Below are 19,571 nucleotides of genomic sequence, written 5' to 3' on the forward strand. Positions count from 1 at the left end.
AAGCCGGGTGTGGCTACACATTTTGACAAATAACGCAGGTCTCAATTAGACACAAGGTCACAAGGTGGAAGTTCATTGGATGTACAAAGCCTCTTAAAGCCCACCAGGTCGCCCGCTTGAGCTAAGCTGCTTAAAATCAGGCATACAAGTATGTTTAAACTTTTGTCAATATGGAGACGCTGCACATCATCAGATCATTTAGATTCTCCACGACTCAATCGTTCAGTTCATTTTATAGAAAACACAAACACTTTATGTCACAATATCCATATTAAATTGATTTATTGCGCAGCTCTAGTGTACATGTGTGTATGTTTCAGTTTGTGCTTGAATGAGTGTGTGAGTATGTGATGTTCATTAGCAGATGGACACATGAGCCTGATGATACTGAAGTTATAAGGAACAGGTTGGAACCAGTGTTGTGGAGCTTATTTGCATATGAAGCTGAATGGAAACCTTACAGAGGAAAGCCTCCTCAGCTTTTCTGTCATCACTTTGCTGACAGCTATTGTTCATGGTCCACAGAAGTTTCTGTCGCTCTTTGTCACAAGCAGCACACACATACACACACACAAACAAATATGTATATATATCTGCATACCAATACTTAAAAGTAAACTAACATGCAGCGAAACACAAACAAGAGTACAATGAAACAGGTGCACACACATACACATGCACGCCCGTAATACTGAACACAAGCATATGAAAGAAAAGATACATTCATACCCACACACCCACACACTATGGGGGCAAGAGTTGGTTTGTGGGTGACAGCTATTCAAATTTGTTGTTCATTATGATCCACGCTAAGCTGAAAACATCATGACGAAGCAGGTTTTAACACATAATCACACACACACACACACACACACTGTGCTAGAGGCCATAACTCAGACTATGTTGCTGCAGGATGAAGGCTTTTTTATATTAAGCTGTCGGATGGGAGAGGGCTGAGTCACAAAGAAACGACTAAGGAGGTTTTCTGCATGCCAGCACATAACACACACACACACACACACACACACACACACACACACACACACACACACAGGGACACACACAAACGTAGGACAGTAGTTCTGTCATTCACAGATGGAGACCAGTTGTCTCACTGCCCTTCACCACCATAATCATCCATAAGGGCTTTTCTTTTTACTTGTCGGAGTAAAGTTTTGTGGTGATTTAAAAGTCCTCTAAATGCACACTTGGTGGGATTTCATCCGCTGACAATAGCTCTTGATCCCTATTTACTTTGTAAGGAACATAATAGATGGCAGTCAATGAGAAGCATAATGGGAAATGAGTGTTTTAAAACAAAGCATAAACCCTTAGGCACGTGTTGGTCATTTAAACTGCAGCTATACTTTTGATTAAGTGTTTGTTTATTTTCTGAAGTCCCAAAAAGGTATACCTTATACCAAACATTAGTATTAAGTCTCTATAAAAATAAAAAAGTTTGATTTACAGCTGGATTCCACAGGATTAGGCTGCTTCGTGTTCCATCTGCGACTCGGCTGCTGGAGCGATAGCGACCATTCTAGTCAAAGCTTGGGATTCCACCAGTAGCGCTGCAGCACGTTACAGGAGCGTCCCAAATGTGTCTCTCTGCTCCACTGAGAATATGTGGCAAGTCTGTGTTTGATGCAAGCCGCGTCAAGCAGCAAAGAGCAGATGAATAGGACACAGAACGACAGCGAGAATCTGGTCATTTTTCTAAATAAAACACCCTGTGCAGACTCCCGATTATAGAGTATTTCAACACAATTATTTTTTTGTTTTGTTTTAATAAGCATAATTAAAACAAAAAAAATAACCATTTAACTTCCCAGTCTACTTAACCATGGTAGAAGGACAGAAATCAAGGACAAATTTCCAAAATCTTTACAATACAGCAAAATCTGGCAGCAAAATACTCTGATTCTGAAATACTCCCTGTGGGTTATGAAGCCTGCAGAGGATGGAACAAAACCAGGTCGCAGAGAGCTGTGCCGGTAAGGAACAAACAAATTAAAGCCCGACAGTTCAGATGCCCTCTCCTGGCTTCCTCCCGGGTCACAGCAGTGTGTTTAATGCTACAATAGGTGGTGGAGGCTACGCTGCTGACAGACTTGATTGTAGATATTTTTCTGAAACAGTGTGGCAGTTCTAGTGAACTGTCCTCTCATTTCTCCCTAGTTCATCACTTCTAAATATTTGCTAGCATCACTTTCTGTGTGGATTTTGCATGTTCTCCCCGTGTCCGCTTATCCTCCGGTTGACGATGGACTTACAGCAGCTAACGCAGCACATTGCTAAATTAGATTAGCCACAAAGCTAATGCCATGTTTATCAGTGTCAGAGCGCTAACGTTTATGAGCGGTTAAACTAGGACTATAGTGTTTAACATATTTTAAACATATCTGCGAACCACTTGATGATTAAACCAGAGGGGACATGTAAATAAACGTGTGCTGAATAAATATCTATCACGGCTTCCTTCTATACAAAGCTAGCTCCTCTTTCAACTGTACAACATTAGTGCGAAATCTCGAAGTTACAGGTCCTCGTTGTATACAGTCATGTAGTATTAGATGCATTCAGTAGCAGCCTCTCTTCTGGGTCACTGTATCATAGATGGTGGTTCAAAAATCTCCTGAAATGCTTCCAGTGGGATTTTAAGCTGCAAAGAAGAAGGAACCAAACCACGGCGCAACCGCTCCCTGTGGAATCCCCAGGTTAGGCAAGATATTGCCACATCATAGCACTGTAATAAAACATTATTTGGATATAAAATTCAACTTCATCACACAATAAGAATCTTCGTCTTCCAGTTTCAAGCCCGAGGAGACAGCAGTAATATTGATTGGACTGTCAAAGACCGTCATGAACGTCATGATTTCACATATATAATTTTTACTTTCATCATATACAGGCCATAAAAAGCTATGGAAGATAGCTGTCCTTAAAGACATCGCCTGGTGCCAGAGGCAACAGATTGAATGTGTCGGTCATTTAAACTGAGCACAAAGTGTTCGGTTTAAAACAGTCAGTCATCTTCTCAAAGTCAGACTCTCTTTTTCATTACATCTGCTCACAGTGCATGTTCCTGTTTAGCTTGAGCTTCTCTGTGAATGAAGGTATAAGATTTTTACAAATCCTTTTAATGACTGCCAAGGAAAGTTTTATCTCCCATTAATGTAAGTGCTCTGAGCAACTCTTTAAAAGCAATATCTATAAAAGCAAATGATAGGGAGAATATTTTAGTTAGCTAAGACAGGAACTTCTAACAAGTTCTGGCTTTTAGAATACTTGCGAGTTTTAAAAGTCCAACTCGCCAATAAAAAGTGTTGCAAACCATCATACCTTTCATAAGTATAATAAAACTTCCAAACCCTCTTCCTGAATAAAACACTAATAAAGGTACAACAAAGGATATCATGGATATATTGTCTTATTTAGTGTGAAACTGCAAACTCCAACACATGCATGCTAAATAGTATATATAGATCCATGTTTTTGAGCACTAGCATTATCAAGGCCTATAAAACCCACTCCCCCTACCTTTCCATCATCCAACCACACTTGCTGTCGTTCCCTAAAATATAACCTCAACATATACAATATATATTAATTATAAATATCAGTCAGCTTTGGTGGGTTAAATATATAGCTCCTTACCACCGTGGTTTGAATGAGCTTCTCATTACACTTCTGTATGTGCGTGTCTGGCAAAGAGATATGGTGTCATTAAGTTACTAGAGGATCTTTGCTCGGGCAGAAATCTCTTTTCTGCTCCAGAGTCTCGACTGAAAGCTAAAGGGGGCAGGGCTCCAAGGCTCTGGAACAACGTGCCTGAGGAAATCAGGTCAACTGAGTAAGTGAACTCTTTTAAGTGCCTTTTTAAAACGTACTTTTATAGGACAGCCTTTCCTGATTTTAGTTGATTTTTCTTGCTTTTATCGTGTATCTTGTTATGTGTTTTATGTGTTTTATTGTCTTTGCACTTGTGAAAGCACTTTGTAACATGGTTTTTGAAAAGTGCTCTGCAAATAAAGATTATTATTATTATTATTGTGTCTAGTCCTCCGGATTCTTCAATGGGAAAAAAAATGCAACAATGTGTGGGCGTGTGTTAAGGAAAGGAATGATGACCTTGACTTCACAGGTGTGCCACATTCATTTCTTATGTTAACTAAACAAACAGAAAATAATTCAGGTCATTAACATTGCAAATGCAGTACTTAGTGACTTCAAAATGCAATATCAGTGTGTGTACGGGGCTTGCTGAGATGAATATATCTCCAGCCCAGCAGGATTTAATGCCAAACACTTCTAAAAATTATAATCAGTGTAAATAAATCCATAATGCTAGAGAGAGTGCACAGCATACCCCAACCTCCAAATAACTCTAAACGTTAATGTGGTTAAACATCCACACATGCACAGTGTGATCGGAAGGTTGCTTTGCTAGAGCTGAGCATGTCTGTGGTTTCCAGTGGGTAAGTCCTCTCTGCTGCTTTCATGGCTGTGAGGACTCAATGACATCCCTTTATGTCAGATAAATGTTCCAGTGGTTATTTGCTGTGGGCGGTCCACTGCCACTCATTTTCTGCAGGGCAGTGCAAGGGCAGTGGAATACACAACAGCAAAGAAAATAAGCAGGGAGAAGTAGAGGTTAGGGCTACTTAATGCAAATAAATTGGCAAGGGGTCTTAAAGTGTTACTACGGGCAACACCAATCGACAATCGGAGCCTGGCCAACAAGAGTTCGGTCTGGGTTTATGTGCCCGGGCATGACTAATCAAGTGTACAAAGAACTCACCCTTATTTTGCATATTCATTGGTATCAGCAACCCAGTTTGAGCCTCTACAGTAAAGGATCTGAGAAAAACAGTCTTAGTCTGAGTCATTGCCATTGCTTATGCTACAAATATTTAAGAAAAGTATATACACATTGCAGGACTACTATGTATTTTGGAACTAAATAAGGACTATATTTATTATGAGATACAAAATTATGCTCACCATTACTGTCCCTGCTTTCTTATCATTTTATCTTCATACCTTTGTAAACCCCAGACTAAAGCAGTAATAGACTGCACTTCCACCTCTGCATCTACAACTTTACAACATTACAAATGTTGTGTGGTAGATGCCTGATGTGTTTGAACCTCTCATGAGAACAAAACATCTGTGTGCACACACTGTATGATCAAGACAAAGTCAGATCTCTCTGAAGCAAATCAAACTCATACAGTGAGTGGTTCATTTTGAGGTCTGCACTGAAATGTGCAACGTGAACTTTAAGGCCCCCAGTGCACTTTGCTTTACAGTTATAAATCTTAAGGCTGAATTTTATGCAGGTGGAACAAGCAAATGAAGCTTAAAAACAAAAAACAGGAAAGCTTTCACATATGGTGGCTGCATTATTTGGTCCAGTATAGGAACAGATGTAGTGCTTGACATTTAGAATAAGGTCAATTCGAACAAACAAAAGTAGATACTTCTGGTGAAAGAGTACAAGACTGCAGCAGAGCAGCAAGTCAGGAGACCAAAAATGAACAAAGAGAAAAGAATAAGTTTAAATAAAACCTATAAATTCTTATTGGTATCCAATAATGGCATATCACTAATGAGAAGTGGATGGAGAAGATAAATCTAACTCGTCTAATTAAAAGAGTAAATATAGAGTTAGCATGAATAAAAGATGAAAGAATATGGTATTTGAGAAACAATTAATTTATCAAATTAAATTGTTTTACTTAAGCTAAACGTTTTACAGTTACATACAGGCATTCCCAGAGCCATCAGCTGCCAAGCGACCATGCAGGATGACGAGGAGAGAGGTGGAGACTAACTACTGTTCTACTAATTAAGAATGCAGTTAATGTCCAGTCTGAATTATGATTTCCTGTTTGAAATGAGTAGAAGAGTAGAGAGTGCCTCACCCCCCCACTGCCAGGTTGACATTATTGGATAATGGCTGGTGAGAGAGCTCCAAACCATAGCAGTGTCGGTGGACCCAGAAACAGAAACAGAAAGCATGTCCTGCTCCAAGGCAAGTTGGCCAGGCTAGCGGTTTGCTCATATTTCCATTCATATTTCCAGATATGAGAGTGGTGTTAATCTTCTCATCTAAGTCTCTGCAAGAGGGCAATTAAAGCAACATTATGCAATTATTTCATCTTAAAATAACATCTTCAAAACATGATACACTGACTTCATTCCCTGCCTTGTTGCTAGTGAACTAGTAAGAAATGTTAGCTGGCTTGCTATGTCTTATATTGTTGCACTCGCTTGATGTTTGGCTGTGTTAGGAAAGTTGTCAGGCATTAGCAGCATATAGTCTCTGGTTCACGGTTCTTTGGCTTTTGACGCTGAAGTTTTAATGGAGAAAAGTGAAAACCTGAAATCTGAAAATCTGCCACGGTGAAGCATCCTAGAGATGGAATCCCTTTCAGACTGTCTGCTGTACAGACCTTAGCTGTAGTATATTGTGTATTCTGATATCATATAATTGGAACAATAAAACAAGTGAGCATGAAGAGGACGATTAGATGAAGAAGTCAGGGAAGAACATCTTGTACAAAAAGGAAAGGCAAAGAATACATTATTGGAATTTGACTGCGTTACAACTGAGTGTGTGTGTGTAAAACTTGTATGTGTGTGCGTCCGTGGGCGCATGCACGCTCCTGCTAAAAGCTCCTACATATTTCTCAACAGTTTCCATAATCCTTCATTTCCTGCTGTGTGTCAGCATCCTCAAACATCAAATGAACCAGACGCCTGCCCTGTCTCTTTCCCTCTCATATGTCATCACATCGCAACCTCTTTTCACCCTGCCCTCACTTATTTCCCCAAATCCTTTTCTCCTCTCCTTGCTTTTCTCCATCAATCCCTCCATGTCAGCCTCTCCCTTTGTCTCCCCAACGCTCCCTCTTCACATTATACCTCATCCAACAATTTTTTAAATGTGGTTCAACAAAATTAAGTGGGGTATTGTCCTTGATCACATGACAAACCACTTTGCTCTGGTCACTGCATTTTGTAATGAGAACAGCATTACCATTTAAAAAAGGAGTAAATCAGGTTGTGAGTATAACATCATAAAGTTGTACTGATGGATTAGTCCTGTATGTACATTATGCTGAGTTTATTAGGTTTTGTATTAGGTATTCTGAGGAACAGATCTGTATAATTGGCAAAATCTAAATTACTTATTACGTAATTTTCCTTATGCACTGGATGCAAATATTATAAAGACACCCCTCAGAAGAAATGCTATGACTGTACGAGAAACAAAGAGGCTGCATGGAAGCACATGGCGCGGTTGCATTTAGGGTGTATAAACTAATCAGAGTGTTATCTCCCATTCCCTTTGAAAGCCAGGTGCACTGGTACCATGGCGCACTGCTATTTTAATGGTAAATGGATGGTGCATTATAAAAACCATCAATTGACTGAGTGAATTGCAGGCTCACAACAGAGATGGGTATATGGACAGACCTGATATAAAAACTGTCTCTGATCAGGAAGCCTAATGTTGCTCTGCAGCTCTCCACTGTAGACTGGAGTCTGTTAACAGACAGACTCTGTCTCCTCTATGACACATCTTGATCCTCACTGCGCTGCATTATTATAAACTCTAAAGAACCAGTCGTGGGTCACATCTCTCTCTCTTCCTGTCTTCCAGTGGATTCTTTATTTTCTGTTTTATTGCTGTATGAGTGTTTTCTTTCACAATTTACTTTCATGATTAGAGAGAATGTTGTTAGTCATTTTAAACATTTTCATGTGTGCATAAAGTCCCAAATATCGTGGGGCATTAAGGCAGCAGAGGAAACTCTTCAGAGGAAACATAATTCCCCTTTTATCTTTATCTAAAAAATTTAGACGCTATGATGGAGCTCAGGATTGATCAGGAAGATGGTTATTTTACTCCATACAGTTTCATTGTATGAATGTATGAATCTGGACTGTGTGTGAGACCTTTTGGATGTGAAGAAGAACACAGAACAGGAATTAACATTAGATCCTGTTGGGAGATTTTAAATAATCAACGACGTTACGCTGCTGTGCATTGTGCATAAATGCGCAAAGCGTCTCTCTTAAAGTGGTCATATTATGCTCATTTTCAGGTTCATAATTTTATTTAGGGGTTGTACCAGAATAGGTTTACATGGTTTCAATTTCATACCATATTTTTGTCATATTACACACTGCTGCAGCACCTCTTTTAACCCTGTGAGTTGAACACTCCGTTTTACCTGTGGAGTGAAGCATATCACTTTCTATTTGTTGCACATGTGCAGTACCTAGTTAAGGATTACTAGCCAATCAGAAGTAGAGTAGGGCGATTCAGCTGCACATGTTCAAGAACCATCTTCGCTACCTAGACTAGAGCAAGAGTTTCAGAGTAGTGAGTTATTAATTTGTAACAAATTGATCTTTCATCCGTAAAGTTTTAACTGTGCACTGCCTCTACATTACAGTAACAACTTTATGTCCATTGACAGCCAGGAGGGCATCTAACGTTCGATAAGGAGGGTGGGACTGAGGGGGGACAGCGGGCAGACGTCTTGTCACTGTGTGTGCTGCAGCTCAGTGTGTTTCTCCACCAGTGTTTTTTAGGGCGTGCCACAAAGTGAGCATTATGGTGCGTGTAACAAAGTGACGCAGATATGTTATGGAAGTAAAGGCTGGACCACAATCGAGCTGTTTTAAGGCAGCTCAGGAGCAGTGTTTACTGTGGGAGATGGTAACTCCCTTTGGGGCGGACTATGGGCTTTTTCACTTTGCAGACCTATTACAAGCACAAAAAAGATAACTAACACAATAAAAAGGAAAGGGAAAAGGCCAAAAAGCACAATCTGACCTTGTTAAGAGCATCTTACTATCGTAATAATGTGCCCTACTTTAGTCCTGGTAATTCTTGATCAATGGCGCGATCGCTTTCTTCTGACTCAAGATAGCAATGCGCCAACTATTTGCCTGACTACAACTCATTTTAAGACCAACACTCCCATGTGTGCATAGACATGAGCAATAGCATGACAATATGTGTGCGCGCACACAATGACAGTACTTACTGACTGTTACCTTGGGGGATTTTAGAACTGATGTTTGAAAATTAAAATATACAGAAGGTGATAAGTAGCTCAGCTACTATCTAATAAGGAGAGGGAAGAGATAGCAGTGTTGGGGGAGAGAGAGAGAGAGAGAGAGAGAGAGAGAGACATGATGACAATGAGAAGAAATTGGAAGGTAAAAGGTAGGACCAAAAAAGGAAAAGACAGTGTGCATTACAATAGCTTAGTATGTGAGTGAGCGCAGTGTTACACGTGCCAGATTCATGCCAACTCAGTCCATTCGTCTCTCCAGCCAGCGCTCTCATTAACACATTACATTCACTACACCATACACAACATACACTGCCCTTTTGCATGGCTATTAGCACATGGCAGTCACTTCATTATAAAATTGTGCATTCCCCTCCTATATTGTTTCCTTTACTACACTGCAGCCACTTCATTATTTAGTAGTACGCTCCCCTCCTTTAGTATCATTACCGCAGTGCAGTCCTTTTATTAGACAGCAGTCTCAAGAAAGACTCTCTTGAGCCATGGCCAACCAGAGGTTCCTCCACTGCCTCAGTGATGTTGCAGATTGCCCCCCCCCCCCCCTTTTTATCCTTCCTCACTGCCCAACAGGCTGGAGGCTCTGAATATTTTGCTATGTAAAGCCTGTGCATTCAACCTATAATATGATGCTGGGTGATATGACTAAAAATAAATATCACAAAAGTTTTTTATATTTACCTTGACAAAGACAGATTCACAATTAACTACAACTGTGGCTCCCAGGCACATGCAAATCTGCATCAAGAATCACGTTTTACTTATGCAAAATCATTAAGGCATCAGCACTTTATCTGTGGCATGCTCTTTTGTTTTTAAGATATGGAATTAACATGAAAAGAGGCAAAAAGTGAAGTACGGTCAGGATATTGTGTTTTTTTATAGGGACAGCCCTGGAAAGCTTTCAAGAGAAGCTCATTAGACACACCAACATCAGCAAAATTAGGTTAGTTAATGACTCATGTCAGTTTCAATCCCACTGCCAAGCACCTTGCTCTCCAGCTTCCACGTCAACGTCCACCAACCATCACCTCTTATTTACTTAGCTATCTTTCTAATGCCTGATTCAAATGTATGTCAGTGTTTCAGGCCTCAACTGATCTACCATTATCCGCAAATTGCCTGTAGAAGTTTCTAAGCAGACTGCTTCTGACATGACCTTCAGGAGGTGATTGTGCTGCCAGCAGTATCTCTTTTCTCCTGGTACCACGGGGCATCGACCTATGTGCTCCAAGGTTCCAGTATAGTTGACACCCTGTGTCTCTGGTGGGCCTTCATGTCTTAAAAGGTCAATTAAACAAAATGACAAAAACCCATTTTACCAACTGGTACCTAGCCATGCCTTTTCTTGAGGTTTGGAGATATCCACTGCTAAACCTTTACCACTACTACAAGTAAATGCAATTTTACTTGTGATGGTGGTGTAATATATAAGTTTAAATGAAAAAGAAATCTCACTGAAACGTGTTGCTATATGAGATCATACCTCCCACCAGAGAAGATGTATATGTAATTTCCACTGTGATGGACATTAATTTGACTTTTCAATCACATCATTTTGAATGTCTCAGTAAATATTACAACATGCAGCATCAAATCAAGATCATATTTGCCATTTTTATTTGGGTCACTTTGCTTAACTGTGTGCATTGTGTAATACTATAATCTGAAACATCAAAATAGATTTGAGTGTTTTTTGTTTGTTTGTTTTGACATTAAAAAGGATATTTTTAAATTGTAAATGAGTACCTTAATGTAACGCTTTACAACTCTTAGCCACAAAAATAACTGGTTTGAATTTTATTAGGTGTTGCTAAACCACACAGCTTTGCCCTTTTTTTCTGAAAAAAATACATGATAGAAACTGAGGAAAAACTAAATCTGTACAAGACAAACGCTGTATCCTCTCACTGCAAGCTCAACCTCAGCTCCTTGAGCATACATGTGTCTGATCTAATTTCACAACAATATTAATTATTCATCGGCTAACATTAAAAAATGATCACGATACAATTAACTTGGACCAAGAGTATTTCAGCTCATCCTGCATACTCCACCGGAGTACAACAACCAGAACAAACAAACAAACAAACAAAAAAGTTTGCTCAATAACTGACAAAACAACAACAGCATCAAAACAACATGAATCACTGCTGAATTTTATTCTTTAAAGCAAAATTTAAGACAAGCTCTGGTTGCAAGAAAAAAGTCTCCTTTGGGTCTGCAAGGATGTAATGGCTGACAGCCCAATACTCTTTCTTTATAGAGATATCATATATTTTTCATCACAGAAAGTCTTTGAACCCAAGTGTGGGGGATTATTTCAATCGACTTCTGAAGAGTCACAGTGTCACCCGAGAGTGGCACAGATCTGATTCGGGCCCCTCAGCAAGTGGCACTGAAAACCATGAACAGACGCCAAACAACGAAAGATGGTATCACGAGATGCACTGCCGCTATATGAACGCTCATACATGCAGCAGTCATACATGGAAAAAAATTGTTCCTCCTAATTTTTGTTTCATATTCTGGTCCTTGCTCCCAACCCCAACGGGAAATCATTACTTCCAGCCTTCTAAATATGCATGTGATTAATTAGGCATCTTGTTATCACTGGCTAATCTGCATAGGACTCTCATGTTTAAAGTCCCTCTCATTACCATTCAGAAGGTCATCTCACAGGTGCGCTGGATAAATATATAACACACAGTAGCTGATCAAAAACACAAGCTAATAAACAGGGCAGGACGAGCACATGCACACGCACGCACGCACTCGCATATGCAAACACGCATACAGACATGTTCAAACAAGCACGGACACACAGACGTGCTCGCTCAAGTGTATAGACCCCCAGAAACATACACACATGCGCATGCAGACACTGAGAGTGGACACCCACCAAGAAGCAGACACATTATGCCACCCCGCAGACAGAAGGTCCAGGTTTCCCTCGTACTGGTGGCAGTTTGGTCTGTGCCAACTCATTAAGAACACAGCTGGTCGTAAGACTAAGAGTGGGGTAAGACCACAGGGGTCCTCAGACGGGTGTCTGATTGGATTTTCACACAATGTTCATAAGTATAAAAAGCTCATTGTGCCATGAGTGTGTCCTCAATATATGACACTTGTTGAAACTGCAGCTTACTTTCACTGAAGCAAATTAAGCTTCTGTACTGTTGTATCTTATTGTGCATGTTGAATGAAATTCAGTTGTTTGTTGTTTCCTCTATGAACGCAAATTTAAGTTTGCAGTATTGGCAGCTGCCGGATTTGTGCAGGGAAAGGTAGCTGCTCTTTTCTTAGCACTTGATGTTAAATTCCCCCTGTGACATCAGCAGAGTGGTCTTCCAACCTCTGCTTGAATATCAAGTTCCTCTCTTTTAGTATAGAGCTGAAACACCTATCTTCATCTCGCCACCGATCTTTCAAATATGTATCTTGGTTATTTTGGACAGACAATGGGCCTGATGAAAAAAAATTAAAAAACACTCATACAAACATATTATCTTTCCTAAGTGACACGTGCGAGTGGTTTCAGAGAATTTTATCGCACAATTTTCTCTTAAGTACAAATAAAATTCAAGTGGTCCAGATGTGTCATATGACTCTGCTTCTCTACAGACGGGGATATACCACTTGTTTGATTTAAGAATCGTAAAATTAATCTTAGTCTGAATGTATTTGGAGTTTAAATATGATACAGAAATGAGCCAAAATTAAAGATGTAACTAAAACAAACTCAATGCAAAATGTATATTCTGTTCATATTATCATCATCATTGCTTGCCAATTTACTGAGAGTTGGTTTTTTTTAAGCTATTATGATTTGTAATGGCATGTTTTGGCACAGCAACTTATAGTATTTTTTAGGAAATTCCTCTAGTGAATTCCATATTTTTACTCTTTAGTAACATTTTTGTGAATAAATTTGCCACAAATAGAAGGGACATATAACCTGTATGGCAATTTGAGAGGCACTGATTATGCTAATGATTAAATCTCACAAACATGCACTTCGTCATGAACAGGCAACATTCTTTAGTCTTAAGTTTGTCCATTTAAGAAGTTTTGGTGAGTCCAACTTGGAATATTCGTACAAGCGAACAGAACAAAATATAAGAATCCGATAATATTCTTGAATGCATGTTTTCTTCCTTCCACCATATATCATTTTTTGTTGTATTAACAAAACTAAAGAAATGTCTCTTTTTAAAAGAAACACACATTCTGTTTAATTTTCATATAGTTTGGACAAAAAAGTTTAGTTGACCCCTGAATATTTAGACTTAATTTGTATAATGTATATTGTTTTAAGTGAGAAAAAAGAGGATCTTTCTTCACAGGCCTACAAACACAGAGTAAGTGTTAGCTTCAGAGCATCATTCAAATGCTAACAAGGAAAAAAAGTGTACTCACTCAGGTTCCATTTGAGTCCAGAGGTAATTGTTTGGCAGGGTCCACCAACTGGAATGAGGCTGCACCAGTCGCCCTCCAGGCCTGTGTTCACCCCCAGTCTGTGGCTGCCCTGCTGACATACAGCATGAGTGTGAATATTAATGAGTATTTGCGTGTGTGTGGGTATGTCAAAGTTATCGACAGGTGGGAACAATGAATTAAAACATTTTAAAGAGAAAACAAATTTGGAGCACGACTTCTTAAACTTTTCCAGCTCCAAATGAGAAACTGCCTTGGTCCCCCCAGGGACCGAGGCTCATAAAAATAAATGATTGCTCCTGTCAATGCTGCAACCCATTTTCAGTTCCTACCCACACTTAGAAAGTATTCCTTGTGTCTGTCACATGCAGTTAAAATGTTGTTGTACTGACACCCAATAACTGTAGGAACAACCAGCTTGTTGTTACTGGTTTTTACTTGTTTCTCTACTATGAAGACTTCACTTGAAGTCAGTGGGTTAATACCACCTAATTAAGGCAGCACCAAAAATATTTGGCATAGGCCTAAATACAAATTGAATACAGTGATAAACAATAAATGCATCAATGAAACCTGGAAAAAGGCGTCTGTATGTAATACCGGCAAGCAGTGAAGGATATCTTGGCAAGATGTTTTAATATGTAAACACAGAAGACCACTAAGTGGATAAAACTTCAGTACAGTTGAGTTCAGTAGCTGAGAGGTTACTGGAAAGCATGAGTGAAATACTATAATACTATAATTTTATGGTTACATTATAACAGAGTTAGCTGGATGGCGGCTTTCGGCATGTTCGGTGCGGTTCTGAGATTCTACTGATCTCCAGGCGAATAGGCTGATGGGGCAAAAAGACAAAAGGAAGAGAGGATCAGCAACAAGTTTTTTTGTTGTTGTTGTTCCAATTTATTTTCTAAACAATTAATAAAGGTAGCACATGTGGTATGCTTCTATGTTTAAAAGCGTGGTCTCCCCATTTATGAATAGTATAGTAAAACTAGGGTATGCATGGCTGTAAAAAACAGACTAGAAGAAGTAGAGGTTACAAACTAGAAACAAAATCCATTGTTTTCCAACCATCAATAGACATCAAAGAGAAGAAGGAACAAAACCAGTCAATCTACATGAGTAAAATGGAGCGAGGTCTTCGGGAAGCTTCTTCGTCTTCTTCTCTCAGAGTGGATCTTTCATGTGACTTATGTTTGCTACGTCAGAATGTATTCAGAAAAGGTGTTGCCGTGTCACATTACTCTTTAACTACTCATTAACTCTTTTTCAAAAAAGGCAAAAACCACCTCAAGCAAGCAACAACACTTTTTTTGCAAAATTGAGGACCCTTACCCTAACACTGGTGTCAGCATGGCAAAATAAAACTTCCTATATTATTAATTAAACAAGACAGCCCCTCTGTTATTTGTCTTCTGTCTTCAGCACAAAGCACTGTGAACTTCCTGGCCATCTCCTGGTATGTGGACGTATTGAGTCAGTTTGAGGCCTGTAAATTTGCCACTTGTCACTTTCCATTATTACCATCCTTGAGTCCTGGCAGGGCCTATTTTGTGACTCTGAGGTCATGTAAAGACAGGATGTTTGAACAGAGGCTGTTTCATGACCCAGAAGCCATGTAGACAACAACTCTTTTATCTATAAAAGACACAAAACGTTCATCAGCATTCATGTTGATTCACGCTACAAACTCTTTTCTGATGGTGTCTGAGCGATGGATGAAGAAATGTTTTACGGTACAGTAAAGTCTTTCTATAAAGTGCTCTACAGAGAAAATAAACATGAACAAAATTTCGAAATGTCACGGTATCCCTTTGAGAAAACTATGGTTGGAGAAAAAAGCGAGAACATCACACAGTAAAGGTACAAGGTAGTGTCAGACTCTTCAGGCTGAATAATGACTTTGCTCTGAATGTACTGGTTATAATAAAGCCTGATGCCAGAATGTAAAAAGGTCAAAACAAAGTTTCTTTCATTCACAACATATAAAAAGACACAAAGCAACACCCCAATCTCATTACAACACAAATACTTGTTTTTGTTAAGGATACACTGCATCTGCAGGAAACCAAAAATGACTACAATTTGATAATTATGTATCATACACACTTACAGCTGCAGGCTACAAGTGCAATGTATGCTCAACCTGCCACACACCCAAGTATAAATACAAAGACAAAAAGTATTACAGTGACAGCTACAACTTAGATCAGTCATCTAAAAGGATCATACAGACAGCAAAGACAGGCACACTCAATTAAGAGTTTGAAATCTTGAAAGTGTGACAGGTTTAAAGCAGAGTTTCCTTTGCTTGGCTTCCTGGAGCTGTGGAGCCGGAGGGAAGGAATGAAGGGAAGATTCTAAGTGTTGGAGCATTTGGTGTTCAGGAAACATCCCTGAGGTTGTTTTCTATACATAAACAGAACCTCTTTGTGTAAACCCACACATTAGCAGGAGAGGCTCGGCTCGGGGTAAGAATGTACCCTTTTTCTGGATGTAGAGCTAGCTGCTAACTGCGATAGCAACGTTTGACCTGAAATATGGAGAGCAAGAGGGATGAAGCAGGAAATCATCAAGGAAAGTTTAATTTTAAAAGTTGCCCATTTAATGCAGTGTTCTGACTCTATTTAAAACTACCAAGTATGAGGGATAATTGTTGTATTGTTATAATTTTTTGTTTCGTTTTGTCATATTTCCTTTGTGTTAAGATGCGTTTGCAATTTGGTGGTGGATTTAAGTTCCAATTTAAATTATTTTTGAGAAATATTTTTAAAAAATCAAAGACAAAGGCAGATATTTTATCAATGCTACCGATGAAAGTGAATAAGTTTGCAGGTAGTGTCTTGCAATTACAACATTATATTATTCACTTCAGCACGGAATAGACCATCCTGGGTCAGTTCTTTACCTCATGTATATATTTATTTTATATTTAAATGACAAGTCGTTGCTAACTTGCTCCAGCACAGCAGAAGTTAACATACCTCAGGTATTACACTTTATCATTTAAATCAGCTCTTGTTCTGACAAGTTTCACTCCTCAAAAGGGCATCAGGAAAACAAGCCTGTATATTTGACCCCTTATAGAATGATTTATAGCACGTATTGGGCTGACGCAGCACTGTGCATCGCTTGTCCCACAACACAGAGAAAAGGCTTCCTCAAGTAACTTCAGGGGCTGGGATACTAACTTCAGTAAATGTGGCTCTCCTTGGCCCCCGACCGAGGCTCAATAGACCAAACAGCAAAAGAAAAACTAACAAGACCAATGAACTCAGTGCAACTTTTTTCCTTTTTTTAAAGATCAAAACAGAGTAAATTTAGCGTCACCTTGGGTCCTTGACTGATTAAAACATCTTCTTGTTGTGTAGGGACTCAGAATAAACAAGCCTGCAGACCTTGTAGTGTACCTACCCATAATTTTATAAAAGACATGAGAATTATATAGTGCCCTGAGACAGCTATAGAAAACACAAGACTTCTGCATAATTCCCAAAGACAGCATAATAACTCTTTGACACTAAAAAAGCTAAAACAAACAGGCACAATCCTGATTAAATCAGAGCATTATCTGTGACTCAGGGACTCAGGGTTTAATGAGATGCTGCAGTTTTAAGTAGCTTTAACCCCTTAACGCCGATTGTCGCAAATTTGCATCACACCTCTTCCTTTCAGACTGCAGCTGAGATAGCGTATGTATTCCCCCAATGCCTGTTTGCGCATATTCAATACGTAACTGGGAACCTTTTGCAAGCACCGGTTTCTCGTTTATGCCTGTTGTCGCTAATTTGCATCATACCTAATTTTATTTTATTTTTTTATTGTAAATAAATTCAGGCATGAGGCTATTAAGAAATATTTTCACGTAACATAATCCACACTTATCAAAATGCAAAATTGACATATCTGGTCATTGACCGCTGGTCTTAATTTATTGTGTGTTTGTGTTAGAATGTGTACAGAACATGAACAATTCTCTATGTATTTATTGTACCACCAAATCCCAAAGCTAAGCACGTAACAAAGCGGTGATTGCATGGAATACAGGTGGTGAAGATATTTGGCAAAAGTTGTAAACACTTCAATTACAGATGTAACTTGAACAAATAGCACTGGGTCTTTCGAAGGTTGCGTTCACCTTCATGTACAGGCGTCTGCGTTCATCAGTCGCTAGCGAATTGGAGCTGCGTTGACAAACGAGCTTAATTTACCCTCACTGAAGTAAGATTAATTGGAGGTGTCGAGGTATGAAGAGGCAAATGACAGTGCGCCTTTGGAATAATGACTAGAAGTAGGGAGGGAGTGCATGAAAGAAAGGTTTACTTAACGTATTACAAGGTGTCATCAGGAAGTGTGACAGTTAGTTGTTTGTCCTGACGAGCCTGCAAATAAACAACACAGGGAGAGAAAAAAAAGAGCAGCATGTGTCCCAAATGGCGGCTGCTTGGCCCACTTGTAAACTCAATCAACTGAGGAGCATGAGAAAGTGGCTGGCATTGAGGAAAAACAATTTGGGAGCATCAAAAGAGACTCTCTCGCTCATGCACAACAGCAAATTAGGGCACCATAAGAGCAGAGAAGTGTGTGTGTGTGTGTGGGTGTGGGTGTGGTGTGTGTGTGTGTGTGTGGGGAGGGGGGGGGGGTCTTGAAGTGATTACTTAACAAAGAAACAAAGTGTTCAACACTCCAATCAAGGTGGAAGCACAGCAAGAAAAAGAACATTTTTGAGAGAGAACAGAAAATGAAGAAAAGAACTGGGAGAGGGGTGATTAGAAGGGGTAGGAGATCTTAGAGCAGGAGAGCAGAATTTTAGTTTAGCGTGGTGAAAATATACGGAGGTTTTGCCTGTGTGTGTAGTTTTTAAATGTGACTTCAAATACAGATACAGCCATTATAAACCCACCTTAGGTAGAAGCGAAATACTCAAAAATTAAAACAAGGATAAATGCAGCATGTTTGTTATCACCTTGCTTTTTAGTTGTACTTCACAACACCTGTATAAAAACGGCCCGCTGACTTTGTAGCTCAAAGAAGAGAAAATTCAACGTAAAACACTTAACAGGAGAGAACAGCTGCACAGTGGTTTCTCTGTGCATACATGTGAAGGCTAAGTACTGTGTGTTTAACAATACACTCACGGGTCTGAGCAGGTACGCCAGGCTAGTCCCCTGTATGATCAACAGGGGGAGTCGTGTCATGGACAGAGCGTGGTGGAGGGTCTCAACAGACGCCATGGTCTGGTCAAATCTGCCAGCCAGACCGCCCAGTGTCACTATGGCATCCACCTGGAAAGACAAACAGAATTTCAGAAGCCGTGGTTTGATATACTGGCCTGGGCTGATACTGGTGTTTGTTTCAATGAAGAAAAGTGACAGGAGAAGTGGGTGCAGAAAACAAAGACAAAGAAAAATTGCGTTTTATTTGCATTTAGATCCAAAGAACACACATTGTGGCAGACAACTGTGCTACTTGGCTTATGCTGGCCCTATTTTGTGTGAGGAAAACAAATCCAGTAAGAAATATGTGTCTATAAACTGTTAAAAGGTTACATTTTTAACATCTTCAGTAGGAATTAATGAACGTGAGTGCCAAAGACAGGCTGGGGAAGTCGGAATGTAATGAGAGAGTGACTAATGTATTACCAGTTTTAGTCTTTTTAATTTAACAAAGAATAAAAATTAAAAAAAGACAAGTAAACAATTAAAGAAAGGAACAGTAAGGACACAGAGCTTCCAGAGAGAACTGCGATGGAGGACAGATAAACAATCAGTGGTAGATCAAAGAATAAATTTGGGCCAACACAATTACGATAAACATCAGTCTCCTGAATTAAGAGGTGAACATGTTAACAGCAAATCAAGTAGATTACTTAAACTAACACCATTTCCTGCACCCTCTGAGCTAAAATTAGGTTCTTTTTAGCTTCGAGCCAGCAGTTCACATAAATGTAATATTTACAGCTCTCAGCAGTTATATCCTTACACAAAATACCCGAGCAGTCAAGCAGCAGTG

The 19,571-nt window shown here is 39.4% G+C and overlaps 1 protein-coding gene across 2 annotated transcripts in view; it reads right to left on the reverse strand.

Annotated features, from left to right (window-relative positions):
- The window catches only part of tpk1 (thiamin pyrophosphokinase 1), a 69,338-nt gene that overhangs the window by 10,801 nt on the left and 38,966 nt on the right, over positions 1-19,571 (reverse strand). Inside the window, exons 7-8 of one of the 2 annotated variants that reach the window (XM_038726334.1) lie at positions 18,698-18,844; positions 13,539-13,647 (exon numbers count right to left, since the gene is read on the reverse strand). In XM_038726334.1, the coding sequence (XP_038582262.1) occupies positions 13,539-13,647; positions 18,698-18,844 (256 nt within the window). Of the gene's footprint in view, positions 1-13,538; positions 13,651-18,697; positions 18,845-19,571 lie in introns of both variants that reach the window. The other variant, XM_038726324.1, reaches the window with a different exon arrangement.

Source organism: Micropterus salmoides, unplaced genomic scaffold (assembly GCF_014851395.1).
Source record: "Micropterus salmoides isolate LMB-PRFRI ecotype aquatic unplaced genomic scaffold, ASM1485139v1 Ms_hic_scaffold_1, whole genome shotgun sequence".
NCBI classification, from domain to species: Eukaryota; Metazoa; Chordata; class Actinopteri; order Centrarchiformes; family Centrarchidae; genus Micropterus; species Micropterus salmoides.